The 13,382-nt window shown below is 31.0% G+C and overlaps 1 protein-coding gene and 2 long non-coding RNA genes across 7 annotated transcripts; 2 read left to right on the top strand and 1 right to left on the bottom strand.

The window, feature by feature from the left end:
• The first annotated feature begins 2,369 nt into the window (after positions 1-2,369).
• On the top strand, positions 2,370-5,334 carry LOC107363308 (uncharacterized). Of its 2 annotated transcripts, none has more exons than XR_001568848.3 (5): positions 2,370-2,552; positions 2,757-3,363; positions 3,475-3,648; positions 3,998-4,301; positions 4,393-5,334. It is a non-coding gene; the product is annotated as an uncharacterized LOC107363308 (long non-coding RNA). The 2 variants fall into 2 exon arrangements; XR_001568849.3 differs by having other exon boundaries at positions 2,410-2,552; positions 3,475-3,628.
• A 155-nt stretch (positions 5,335-5,489) lies between these two features.
• Positions 5,490-9,980, bottom strand: LOC107363307 (glycine receptor subunit alpha-2). Of its 4 annotated transcripts, none has more exons than XM_089269604.1 (6): positions 8,919-9,980; positions 8,781-8,848; positions 8,190-8,493; positions 7,091-7,356; positions 6,809-6,997; positions 5,490-6,707 (listed from the first exon to the last, which is right to left on the bottom strand). In XM_089269604.1, the coding sequence occupies exons 1-6, from the start codon at positions 9,073-9,075 to the stop codon at positions 6,471-6,473; spliced, it is 1,221 nt and encodes a 406-aa protein (XP_089125730.1). In that variant the 5' UTR covers positions 9,076-9,980; the 3' UTR covers positions 5,490-6,470. The 4 variants fall into 4 exon arrangements, with proteins under 4 accessions (XP_089125730.1, XP_089125732.1, XP_089125731.1 ...); XM_089269606.1 differs by having other exon boundaries at positions 5,490-6,728; positions 8,919-9,288; XM_089269605.1 differs by having other exon boundaries at positions 8,754-8,848; positions 8,919-9,271.
• Positions 9,981-11,668: 1,688 nt separating this feature from the next.
• Positions 11,669-13,010, top strand: LOC107363303 (uncharacterized). The gene is made up of 3 exons (XR_001568847.3): positions 11,669-12,080; positions 12,150-12,202; positions 12,320-13,010. It is a non-coding gene; the product is annotated as an uncharacterized LOC107363303 (long non-coding RNA).
• Positions 13,011-13,382: the final 372 nt, after the last annotated feature.

The following is a 13,382-nucleotide window of genomic DNA, read 5'->3' on the forward strand; positions in this document are numbered from 1 at the left end:
GAGTGTTGGTCACCTTGTTGATGAAGTCCTCTTGAGCCGATGTCACCTTGACTGAGTTACCAACTTTAGTTATATCAAGAATTTGTAGAGATTTTTCCTGGCTTATAACCTTCGATACTTCACTAACAACTTCGTCTAATGCTTGTCCTTCGCTAGGTTTAAAAAACACAGACTTCTTCTTTGGCTTCTTTTTGAGAGCATCCGCATAGGTTGGGTGAGTAGAAGTGGACTTGGGTTTGTCCTTTTTTAGTTCTTCCTTTATATCATTGATATCTTTTTGAATTTGGACCATGGTTTTGTTAACATTAACATTGTTATCCTTACAGATATCAGCGCTTGTTTCCATTTTGGTTACCATTGTTTTAAATGTCTTTTTGATAAATTCAGCATAAAGTGTAAGCTTTGTTTGATGAGCCTTCTGAGTAACATAAGAGATAATACCATCATATATAACATTAAATGAATTTACAATAAGATCGGAATCTACTGAACCATCTTGTATCACTTCATCAAGGTTAATTTTGTTGAGGTTTTCAATGTTGGCGGAAAGCACATGTTTGAGGTTGAAAACAGTCTTTTCATCATTAAAGATGATAGAGGCCATATTTTGGCACGATTTTTTGGACCTGGATAGGTCTAACGTTGACACACAATTTAGTAACAACTAATTAATCAATAACTTATTATAGTTAATTTAAATCACTTAAAATTAGAGAGGTTAATTAGGAGAAATTACAAATGGAGAAACCATCAACACATGCCCAGTGTCTAGAGTGTTAGTTTGAATAATCAGCACTAGGCGACGCACCAATGCGATTAGATTTCAAATTTTTTATTTTAATTGCAACATGAAAATTAAGAATCTTCAGGTTTACCTATTGCAACTGTAATTTTGAATTGTCCTCTAAGTATCTCACCTTAGTTTAAGCTCTTACCCTCCCCTTCTTACCTTTAACCCATTCACAGTTATAACCTTTATTGTGGTTAAGATTGCAAAAAAGAGATGAGTTGGTAAGTAAAAGATGTTGGTCAGTGTCTCAATTGGCTTTACAAGAGTAATCTTTAATATTGTTGCTCTTGATTGTTAACCTTTTAATGGTTGTCAAAATGATCCGGTTATTTGTTGAGTTTATCAACATGATTTTTCATGCTAATCTTAACTCAAAGATAATTAATAAATTTACATGATTTTCAAGGTTGCTTGAATGAAAGTCAAAATGAACATTATGCTTATCATTTACATGGTAGATGTCGTTTCTTTCATTCATAATGGTTATTATATCCACAAATATTAGATTAATAATACACATTATTTAAGTGTTTTTAATCAAAATGAATAGCTATAACCAGAGCATGTTTTATTAGACCAATAGCTGTTAATAGCATGTTAAGCTGATGTCAAGATTACTGATTAATACGGTTGATAATTGTTTTCATTTTGATACTTGATCTTTCAAGTTAGCGTATTGTAATGTTGGAAAGGTCAGTGTTTAACACATTCACACAAGTCAAACTACAATTTGAAAACAATCAACTCTATTCAGAAACATATTCACATCAACCATGAACCATGATTGTGGGTCAAAAACAGGTCATCGTACGGCAAAAAAACTGAATTATCTTTATTATTATTATTACTCAGTTTGAGATTATTGTAAATGCTGTTGTCTGATGTTGATTCAGTGAAGGTTGTGTTGCTAGTTGATCAATCAGATTATAATAAGGTTTCAAAGTTAATTGGACTCCTCTTTGCCTTGTTAGGTCAACTGTAGTTACAGTTAATATAATTATAATAAGAAATCAAATTGTCGATGAACAGGGAATTAAACGAGTAAAGATGAATCAATGAGTGACCTGAACTATGAAAACAAATGCTAAGACAAGGCGACAATTAGTGCAATAAAATAAGAAGACAATTTATTGATATAATTGGTACCATTTACCTTTAACTTTACCTGACTAAGTCGGGTAATAGCTTTTTTATGAGTGAAGATGAATCAAGTTAACACACAACTTGTTATCCTCATTAATTTTGACTGATTGTTGCAATCTAATTGTCACAGATTGTCACATTTGTTTAATTGTTACGTTTGTATGATTTATACATGTATGAAAGCAAAAGTGTCTTGTTCAACAACGTTTCAGTTGTAACATTGAAAGAAGAGCAATTTGCTCATTGAAAATAATGATTAATGCTGATTTTAATTGAGTATAAATAAATTTACATTAAAAGTTGGTTTAATTATAAATATTACATAATGACAATTTGCAGGCATTTCATGTGGTTAGTAGATTGAAAATTAGCGCCTTAAAGATTTCACTAGCAAATGATGAAGAGTGGAAATGAGTAAACGGTTCAAATTTGTCTTGTTGCATCAGTTTTATTGATTTTGCCTTTGTTTTGCAACAACTTTAATCATCTGAGGCCATTAAACTAATCAATTGGTGCGATGGACCAAAGAACAGGTCAATCAACTTTAATATCTAACCCATTAGTCCGCCATCTGATTAATTTTAAGCCCTATCGCCTTGCCTAGATTTGTCAAAATAAAGTAAGTCATAACATAGCTTTTTGTTTTTTTTGCCCTTTGATTTCTCTATTGAATTTGGTTGAACATGAATTGATATGATTTGAATTTTAGTATCACATTCTGTTGAAACCACTCTTATAATTTTGTCTAAAATTAATCTAAGTCTGTTTTTATCTGAATACTTTGCAATTTGCGCCGCAATGGATTATCAACAATTTGGAGCAGAACGGATATTTTTTCCAATGAGAAAGACGAGGACAAAATCTGAAAGGAAAAATGAGGTCGAGGGCCATTCGAGCAAAATTCAACAGTCAACAAAGCAAAAGACAATATCGTAATGGTTTAAATCAACTAAGTATTAGCATAAGAGGAGATACAATTACATATTAATTACATGTATATTTGGTGCCCATTGAGTACAATATTCAGTTCGGGTAAAAAAGTTTACATGGTTGCTACTGAACAGGACTCACGTCAAGTTATCAGACTCTTTATGTTAAAGGCTTCATAACTTAAAGTATTAGCAATGGTGATGTATGTTGAGATATTTTTTAATTCATCCAACATCGAGCATTTCAAGACGTGATACAGTGGAACCCTTCTGGTCATCTCAATTCACTTTATTGGCTTTATTTGGTTAATTTACATTTGCTGTTTTGGTCTTGACTTGATCGTCTTTTGCTTTGCTGGTTTTGGCTCAAATGATCCTAGCCCAAAAGGATGAGCAAGGTGTGGCGGAGGATAGACGAGAATCGATGATTAGATGGACCAGATCTTTCACTTGACCTTAAATTATATCAAATTGGTTACCATGATTGACTCAAGTTGCACTGTATATATGAGCTTGACTTGACTTTCACTTTAAAACAATTTAACCTTTCTGTAATTCAACTTTCAATTTGTTCCTAACTTACTTTACCTTTTTTACTTTCTTTTGTATTAGTGTTGAGCAAACATTAATTTGAATCCATTGTCTGATTTCATTTTATCGTGTAAAACAAGCAAAGGAAATGATGAGGTAAACCAAAGAAGAAGAAACTGATGAAAATTGGACGACGATGACGATCATGATGAACAAGATTTCTTCTGCAAACCAAGTAAACAGAACCTAAGCCGTGTAAATAAGATTACAAGTTAAACTGACCGCAATTTTAGAAGCTAGTTCATTAATTAACCAACCTCGAAACCATTTCTTATTTACTCCTTTTTCTTTCACCAAAAAGCACTTTTACTTTTTAGTTCATTACAACCACGTTACTCTATTGTTATTTTATCATCATAACCATTCTTTATTGAACTCAATTTAAATAATGGTTGGCTTTTGTGTGCTTTTGTATCCAACATTTGTTACTGTTGCCAATCATTTTATTGATTTCACTTTCTTTTCAACATTAACTTTTAATTTTGTTTGACCAGTTATAAGGAGAACTTAATGAATTTTTCTTCTTCTTCTCTTATATTTGCAGAGGAATGGATGAATTTTCAATGGTGAAAAAGCACACTGATCATGTAATCATTTAAATTACTTGTTACAAGGTTGAATGTGGCCTGGAGAGAGGAAAGCAATGCAAACAGCAACCGAGTCTCTCCTTGTGGTTATTGAGTCCTTGGATGAATTAAATTATGTTTCAACTTAATCACAAACCCAAATCTGGTTCTTTCTATGCTGATTTTCATAATGGTGATTAGCATTACGTAAATTAAATAATCAATGGCAAATCTTAATCGCCTAGTGGCAAGAGAGAGAATGATGGTTAATTTGCTGAAAACGTAATTTCAATTAATTTCTCGTTCAATAGACCAAGGATTGATTCATATTTATGATTAATGTTTCCTTATTTTTTTATTTCTCTTTGACCAGTTTAACTCATTACAAAAATTTGACAATAATTTGCTTCTTCAAGTACACAACAATTCACAATCATTTGTCATCAAACGAAGGATTTATCGTTGATTGCGGCTGGCATGGAAATCAAAATTGTCCATTTACATTGCTCCTAGAAATTATCGTGGAAAATTAAGACACTGATTATCGTGTTATTACCAATTGATATTACCATGAAAGCGAGACTACACATTTTATTGATTAGTAAAAGGCAAAAGGCAAGAAAAGGATTTACATTTGAGTGAAACTCGCAAGTTAATTGTTATCGAAATGCGTGGTTAAACAAGCCAAAGGAGGGAAAAAGATAGTTGAAGGAAAAACTCGGAGGAAAAGAAATAATCTTCAAGTTGAATGATGATTATTTACAATGAATTAACTCATTAATTGTTGTTCACCTTAAGGCAACTCAACTGAAAATAATACAATGCACAACGATTGCGATATTGCTGGTAGAAATGATATTTTCATCATCAGTACATAAAGACTCAAGCACTTGGAATGCAATCAGCAGTTCACTGGAAACAAAAGCTTTTCTTGTTTCGTTTTTTCCTCACTTTGGGATCATCTAATTTATGCTTGAAATTGTGACTATCAAGCATCCAGTGATATCGAAAGGGAAATAGTTAAACTGTTCGTGTAATTAACAATGTACAATGGTTAATACAATGTACATAGCTTTCGTTGCCACTGCTAATGATTTTAATAATTATCATATGCTTTTGACGTAAAACCCTCTTTAATCCAAGGTTAATATCATTTTTTTCACAGTTTGTGTACTTTGGTGGATCATAAAAGCTATTTACTTTCATTTGAACCAAGGCCAGTTAAGGTCAATTGACTTTGAAACTAGATTTTTGTTCATGTTTCAGTGATTTAATTTATTCAGCTCAAAATTATAAATTTTCATTCAACAAAATTGTTGCTCTCTTTCTCGCATAATTTGATTCATTTCAAACAATGGATTTAAACATTGATTAACACGGCTGAACCAATTGCGACAGCAAACAATGGATTCTTACCTCATCATTACAGTCTTTTTAAATTCCATAAAATTGATTGAAACTGGATACAGGTTTAAACTGAATATAATTTACTCTCAATTAAACTTATTGTTCATTTTTTTTACAAATAACTTGATCGACTTTGAAGATGACTAGTTGAAAGCGATTGCATTTTTGTTTCCAATCAATCAAAAGCATTGCAAGATCATAGGAAACTTAAACAGGACAAAATAATCAAGAGACATTCCTTTACCATTAGCTATTAATACTCCAACATATCTGAACACCAAGTGACTCGTTCAAAAATTTTGAAATATTGTATCACTAATTAACGACTGATAAAGTCAGATGAATTCTGAAATCGGGAAAGGTCAGGAATAGGAATATAAATGAAAAATGAATCACACTTTAGCTTTTATGGTGACTTGAATTTGATGAACGGATTGGTAAAAGAGTAACTCTTATAATATTAATAGTTTCTTGATGCATTGATGGCGTTGGCGATTTCGGTTGGCTTGGACAACTTGGATTTTGCTTGGCTAGGGTGTCTATATAAAATTGATAAGAAGCTTAAAGCACGATTGATTTAATTGGTTAGAGATGAGCACCAAAATAATAAGAAAACCTTTTACATGTGAACAATTAAAATCATGTCCATCTTTTGGTATACAATTTAGACTTTACTTTAACAAGAGTCACACTCAAGCAATTTGCTGTTGTTTTTACAATAAAAACCTATTGTAAGTCAATCAAGTGACCATTATTATCACAACAAATTGCTTGAGAATGATATAATTTATAAATCTTGTTGAAATAAAATTTGAAGGCTTTGCATAGAATGGTAATGATTTAAAGGTTACTTATCGTTTTTGTGTTGCTCTCAAACCAAATTCATTGTGCTTCTGTTCAATTTTATACAGACACCCTTTACAATGGCATTTGCGATGATGATGACAATGGTGTCTTGGTGCATAACAAAGAAAACGATGTACAATGATGCATGAAAAAAAGACAAGACTAAATTAAAAAGAATGAGTAAAACAGAAATTATGATCACAGATACTTTGAAAACATCCAGGGGAACACAAAAATGGAAGCATAAATAATAAGGAATAATATATAAGTTAATGGAAATAAGACCCTTGCAACATAATCAATTTTGTTCCTATCCAATGGATTCTTGAACCAATCAACTGGACCATAAATTTTATTCAACGCCAGTTTGATTGCATGGCTAACTTTATTGGAATCGGCGGTACACTGTAGACGATAAGTGGCTGACCGGAGATACTGTTGGTGTGAAACAGAAAACTGATTGAGATGAGAATTAATTGATCAATAAATCAAATTGGCCAACAATAAAAATGGTTAATAATTAACCCAAAACTTACCTCTTTCTTTTCTTCAACTAAATGGACGTAAACTATGGCAAAAACGTATTCAATCAGTGACATGAATACGAAAAAGATCTGTATCATCATCCAAATATGAAGGGCAACAACATAAGATACATTGATTTCTGCATTGATTTGCATTTGCTGGGTAACCAAGGCTAGAAGAGGTGTTACACTAATTGCGACCTTTAATGACGGTAAGGAAAAGAAGAGCAAAAAAAAGATAAAAAATTAAATTTTCAAGTTCAAATTACTGATTCAGGTATTGATTATACAAACCCTGGCAGGATATCCTAAAGCTGGAATCCAAAAACCAACAAATGAAGTCAATGTTAAAAGACAGCTTGGTCCGTAGATTCTGATAGCATAATATGATATACGGCGGAATAACTCGAGTTGAACTCGTATGCAGGGAAAATCGGGTCCACGATAGAATGAACATTTCTCAATGAAATAATCTGTTATCTCAAATTTTGGGAAATCATCCAAATCATCCATAGTGAATTTGTCCAGGAAAAAGTTGACACTCCGATTGGACCAATCAACTAAAAAAATTGAAAAAAAACATTATTTAGCTTTAAATTTTATCGAGAATAAATGTTTCACCGATAACCCTAGAACTAGTCAGTGTTCATTGACCACCCTCTAAACTCTGAATCTTAATTTAATCGTTAGCTGGTTTTTCCTTTGATTGTAAACATTATCATACCTTGAATTAGTCTATTACTTGAGTGAATACTATGGCAAATTGGAAGGTTAGTTTCTAGGCCAACAAGTGTTGATAATGGATCAGCTTTTGTACAATTACACATAGTGAGAGTTAGATTTCAATTTAATTTCAGTCTAATGATCTAAACAGTTGTCCATCAGAATATAGAATTGACTTTTCTCGGAACTTGGCTGAATTTTTTCAGTACAGATTGAAATAATTCAACATTTAGCTATAGAGAGTGACCCTGATTATGTTAACGATTGAAATTTAGAAACAAATGAAAGATGAAAAAAAACTAGATCATCTAATCGAATGAAGTTGATAATAATATGCTGATTTAGTAATAAATTTAGTAATGAATCATTATAAACAAATATGAAAAAAAGGTGAATTGTCTACCGTTACTCAACATACATCTTGTTTTTCATTGTAAAAGGTTTTCAAGTCATGGACACAGTTTCAATATTATAATAAAAGTTAGAACTAATTTAGGTTCCCTTAATGTCGTTATGATAATGCTATAATCATCAGACACAGATACAAATCAAACCTTGAACATCAATATAATGAGACTATTTAAAAGGAACAATTTGTCCAATTGTAAAAAGATAGAATCAACAATAGCCTAGACATAAGAGAGAAACATGTTTGTTTTTGAAAACTCACCACAGGCCAAATCAATATTGCAAATTTGAGTGTCCTGAGGGAAATTGAATAGATCCATATGACAGGTCAATTTAACAATAACACGAGTAGCCATTGTAAAATGACTTCCATTGGCCAGTTCAATATACAATGGGTTAGACAACAAGTCAACCGGTGTATTGGATAGAGAGTTGACAAAATGTAAATTGGGAATCCATAATTTACTTTTCCAAGACGAATCCAATGTGATTGAGTCTAAATCTTGCGGTAGTCGAATCCGGTGATCAACCCATCGTTGGTAGAAAAATAAGTCCATAGTAATTGACTGTAATTAATTAAATTCACAAACAAACAAAAAAAACAGAATTAATTTAACAGAAACATAAAAATGGCTTTTAGATATTAAACAATATGGTGACTTCAATATAAAAAAAGCGGGATAAAATGATGAAGAAGCGGGCAAAATGAACGAGCAAAAATCACAATCTTGAATATTTTGTTTAAAGCCAGCAAAGTGATTAACTGTAAATTGAATTGATTATATTAACTTGAAAAGGGCAACAATATTAAGCTATTTCAACCAACCTTGATATATTCATATTGATATTTTACCTGTTCGGCCTCGTTGGCAGCTATAAGCTGCTTTAAAGCCAATGTAATATTAACTTGGGCAGCTTCACCTAAAGATGTAAAGAGCAATTAAGGAAACAGTTAACAATTAAAAAGGTAAGCAATGATTTCTTAATTTACCATTGACTTGAGGTGGTCTCATCTTTTTATAATTTTTAGGAATCAACTGGTCAAATGACCAGTCCTCTGAAAGTGGTGAAGTGACCTCTCCACACCAAATACAATTGCTTGTATAAAGCAAGATGAACGTTACAAGTTGATACAAATCTAAAATCATTGTCAATTAGCAACTAGATTAAAATTAATTGAGTTAGATTATTAATTGAGATGGTAAGAAAGGTACACAAAAAAATAGGAAATAAACATTAACATTTGATTGTAAAAAATGATTTGATATTGATTAGAATGAGTGTTTCTCATGATTTTGTTGATCACTATGATGATGAAAATGATGATGATCAACAGTTTGATGATTACTAATGAAATCGATTATCATTATTAATTCTCATCTTCAATAGTTAGTAGTTTAACTATTCAACTGTTTTAATGAGAAACCTTCAATTCAGTAGAGAGACTCGGAAAGATGATGATAATGATGATGGTGATGAAAAAAAATGAAATGATTGAAAACAAAGGTATCAATGATTGTGAGTTAAAAAATTAACCCATTTCATTTTCAATTTGATCAAATTAAACAACTTTCATCAATTTAAACGTTTCAACAATTGACTCAATCGTAAAATTAATGTAAATTTGTGTGACTTTCCCATTAATCAACAAGAGTAAATTGATCACAGAAGCTATTGTAAAAAATTGAACCTAAATTTTACCCAAATTAAAGAACGAGATTTCAACAAAATCTGGTTACCATCTGATCTCCTTTTTATGCTGTTACAAACCTAAAAAGTCTCAACTCTCAACCTTAGGTTAAAATTTTGGTAAATACTTATCTAACCAGAATTTAAATATTAAATTGTAGTCGGACAATAGATTGGTTAAACTGGACGCTGTCCATGTTGAATAGAAATAAGATGAAAACCAAAAATCCTTCACTTCTGTAGCATTGAAAAGACTATTGTTACATGAAAATAAACACCTTTAAAGATGGCTAGAGAAAGGTAAATAATGTCGCCATAATCCAATGTTTCCAGTTTTGTTCTGGTAATATAAGGTTTTGTAGTTAATAATTTAACATAAATTGAAATTAACGATAAATATTTAATGAGCGAGTCCAGCTATTTGCAACAATCACAACAATAAAGAGGAGTTTACAAATCAAATTGCTTTTGCTTTCACTTAACGTATTTAAATACGGATTCTGTGATTTTCCCCAATCTGTTCTTGAATATTTTTCTCACGTTCAATTTTTGTCAGTAACCTGAGCTTCAAGAAAGTTCTGACTATTTACATAGATGTTTGTCAATGTTGACTTTCCTGTGAATTGAAAATCTTTTTTAGAACCCATTGATTCCTTTGTCTAATGTTTTGAAAATTTCTTGTTAATTTTTCCCCTTGTCCTGGTCATATTGGTTTACACTGACTTTTAGATGACAATTAACATTTAATTTCACACTTTTACTGTTCGATGATTAATAGTGGCGAGTAAATTGAATTTATTGATCAACTTTTCAATTTCACTCTTAAATTGTTTAAAATGATTAAAATTTGAAGCGGAAAATTGACTTATAAGTGGATATTGAATGATCAACATTAATAACAAATCATGAATATACATTTGCATTGAAACTTAGGTGAGTTTCATTTGAAAAGTTGAATTGATTGAGATGGAAATAATTGAGATTTTTGCATTTTCAACATTCCCTACAAATTAAATTGTATTGTTAATAGCCAATAATGTTAAATAGTCAATTGTTTGTCAATTTTTGGGTTGATTTTAATGTAGCAATTTTTGAAAGCTTTGAATAGGATTTTAATGGTGTTACCTTGAATTATATCTTAAGGTTGGAAATATCAAATTTTATTCCGGTTTTCAGGTTTCAACAGTCAATTGTATCAATGACTTTAAAGATACTTTTACTCGAGAAATGGTTGGAAATTGGTCGAGAAATGACCAGAAATGGTGAAAAGACCAATGACTGATGAATTGGTTGAAACTGTTTTTTTGGTCAATCTATTTCGTTTGAAACCCTTTTGCCTAACATTACAATTGTGGCTATCTGTAGGTGTAACTGTGAATAGACTAGATTCAAGTGTTTTCATAATGTCTCATTCAAAAAATTAATTAGCCTTCTATCAAATTTGATTTTTATTGTAGGCTGAAAACATTTAAATAGACAGTTATTGGTGAGGTTTGTGCATAATTATTGTTATTATATATTTTATATGATTGTACTAATTGTGTGGGTTTCTAGTATTTAATTTGAACCTTTATTTACCTCATTTTATGATGAAAAAGTCAATAACATTTGTCTTGGTTTTTGTTGGTTTCTGGTTGACTTTCAACTCTTCAATGAACCTCTTTAGTTTAGACACAGGTTATTGTCTGATAGTTACAGTTGAACATTTACACTTTTTTTAACTTTCCTGGTTAATGATCAGAACTATGATGAATTTTCAATAAACTGACCTGATCCACGATAATTAGATTCATTGAGGTGTTTAAATATTATGAGAAGACAGTGAATAACAAAAAAAAACAGTGAGTGGAAACAACTGAATCGATTCATTGAAAACAAGTGAAGGAAGTTACTTTAAGAAATGGTAAGTTGTGTGTGTAAAAGGTAAGTGTAAAAAAACGGGAATACTTTTTTACCATTTTAAAGATGAAAGGTGAATTAAGGTCAAAGGTTTGGAGGAAGGTTGGTAGATAAAGTTAGGTTAAAAAGACGTTAATTCAAAGTTAAGGTTAAAGTATAATTTTACCTACAATTTATAGCAAGTTTTACCGTATATACAGTAAAAAAGGGTGAAAATAATACAATAAAATGAATGTTGCTTAAAGAATCAGTTGGAAAATGTTTCTCCAACAATTTTATCCTTCATGATTATCATCATGATTAACCTTAGACCATTTTTCAAGTGTTAATTCAATTTCATCAGTTTTTTTATAAAACATCTTCTTCAGTCTTTAATTAAGAAACTATCCCCCAAGGCTTCCGTTATGTTACACTTTTTGCTTTGTTTTGATTTATTTATGGTTTCTTTTTGTGTGTTCAGTATTTCTTATCTCTACAAATCTTCTTTTATTTGATTCAGTGTATTAACTATTTATATCATAACGTTATGGAATCTGATTTACTTAAGGAAATTCAAGTTAATCAAGTAAGCCATCATTGTAACCTTGAAGACTCAGCTTTCTCATCTTTCCGTGTGTTTTGATTTTACTTGCAGGCAATAGCAATGATCCAAATGAAACCAGCTACTGATTTAGCCATCGATGCAAGGTTAGTCCAGTCCCTCTCTATTACCTAAGTAAGCTAATCCAACTCAACAGACACCCTTAAATTGCTGTTGTATTATCATCATTATTATTGATAAGTCTTATTTCATTTCTTCTTTAGGTTGCTATTTTTCTTCCTCTTCTCCAACCAAGGTCGACACTATTATGAGAACCTTAACTCAATTGGATATTATAAAAGGACTTGATCATGATTTAACCTTTCATTGTGACCTTAAGGAATTGTTGAAGACAGTCATGATGCTTTGATTAACTTCTCGCAATTATTGTACTGTTAATGTAGGAAGAGACAGATTAAGGAAATGAATATGACTATGAGAAAAACAAAACAAAACAAAATAATGACTCAGACAACGTTTAATTTGTCTATATTTTGCCATTGTTATCAGGGTTAATTATCAATTCATTTGGTTATTTATACATAATATTTTATTATGTTCAACGTGTTGCCTTTTCCGTTTCACCAAATGTAATAATTTCTCATGGCGTTAAATTTACTTCATCTGTCTATTCAATTCATTTTGCTAATGGGTTGTAACAGTATAATTTAACAATTGAACTATTGATTAACGTTGCCTTGAAAAGTGCTAATTTGGAAACTAATGCATAAGCTAATCAATAATCCAGAGTGAACATCGCCCTGTAACCTTGTTCAAAAATCAATGTTCAATCTTACATTGAAAACACTGAAAGCTGGGAATACAAATTTCATTGATCTGCTTTTAAAATTCGAGCAACAAAACGTTTCGTTTAAATTCAAGCCAAGATGAATTAAACTGTCTTTTTAATGAGAATCACAACTTTTTCTAAGAATTGATTGTTAATTACGTTTACGATTGAAATGACCTTTATTCAATCAAGTTTGATGGTCACAATTGGTAAGTTTATCAATAGGAAATCTGACGCACTTTTTTCTTCTACCTGCGCTGTTGATTGAAATGAACAATAATAACAGTATAATCACCATTAAACATATAAGATACAGTTAACACTTGAAACACACAATCTGACCTTACATTGTAAATGTATATTCTGATTAAAAAAACATTGAAAATAAACGTAGCAAAATACACAGCAGGATCTACATTCAGTTAATCACAATTTAAATTGATGATGATAGTTGACGAGAGGGCTACAAGGTTAAGTAGCATTTGCAAATGCTAAAA

Source organism: Tetranychus urticae, chromosome 3, assembly GCF_039701765.1.
Source record: "Tetranychus urticae isolate SD_2017Ah chromosome 3, NJAU_TeUrti_SD_1.0, whole genome shotgun sequence".
Taxonomy (NCBI): Eukaryota; Metazoa; Arthropoda; class Arachnida; order Trombidiformes; family Tetranychidae; genus Tetranychus; species Tetranychus urticae.

Bases quoted from the DNA above. Each gene is read 5' to 3' on its own strand.
- LOC107363307 (XM_089269603.1), bottom strand. From the start codon at position 9,075: ATGATTTTAGATTTGTATCAACTTGTAACGTTCATCTTGCTTTATACA. The intron at 6,998-7,090 runs GTTTGTATAATC...CCGTCATTAAAG, and splicing joins CTTTAGGATATCCTGCCAGG to GTCGCAATTAGTGTAACACC. The intron at 6,729-6,808 runs GTAAGTTTTGGG...CATCTCAATCAG, and splicing joins TAGTTGAAGAAAAGAAAGAG to TTTTCTGTTTCACACCAACA.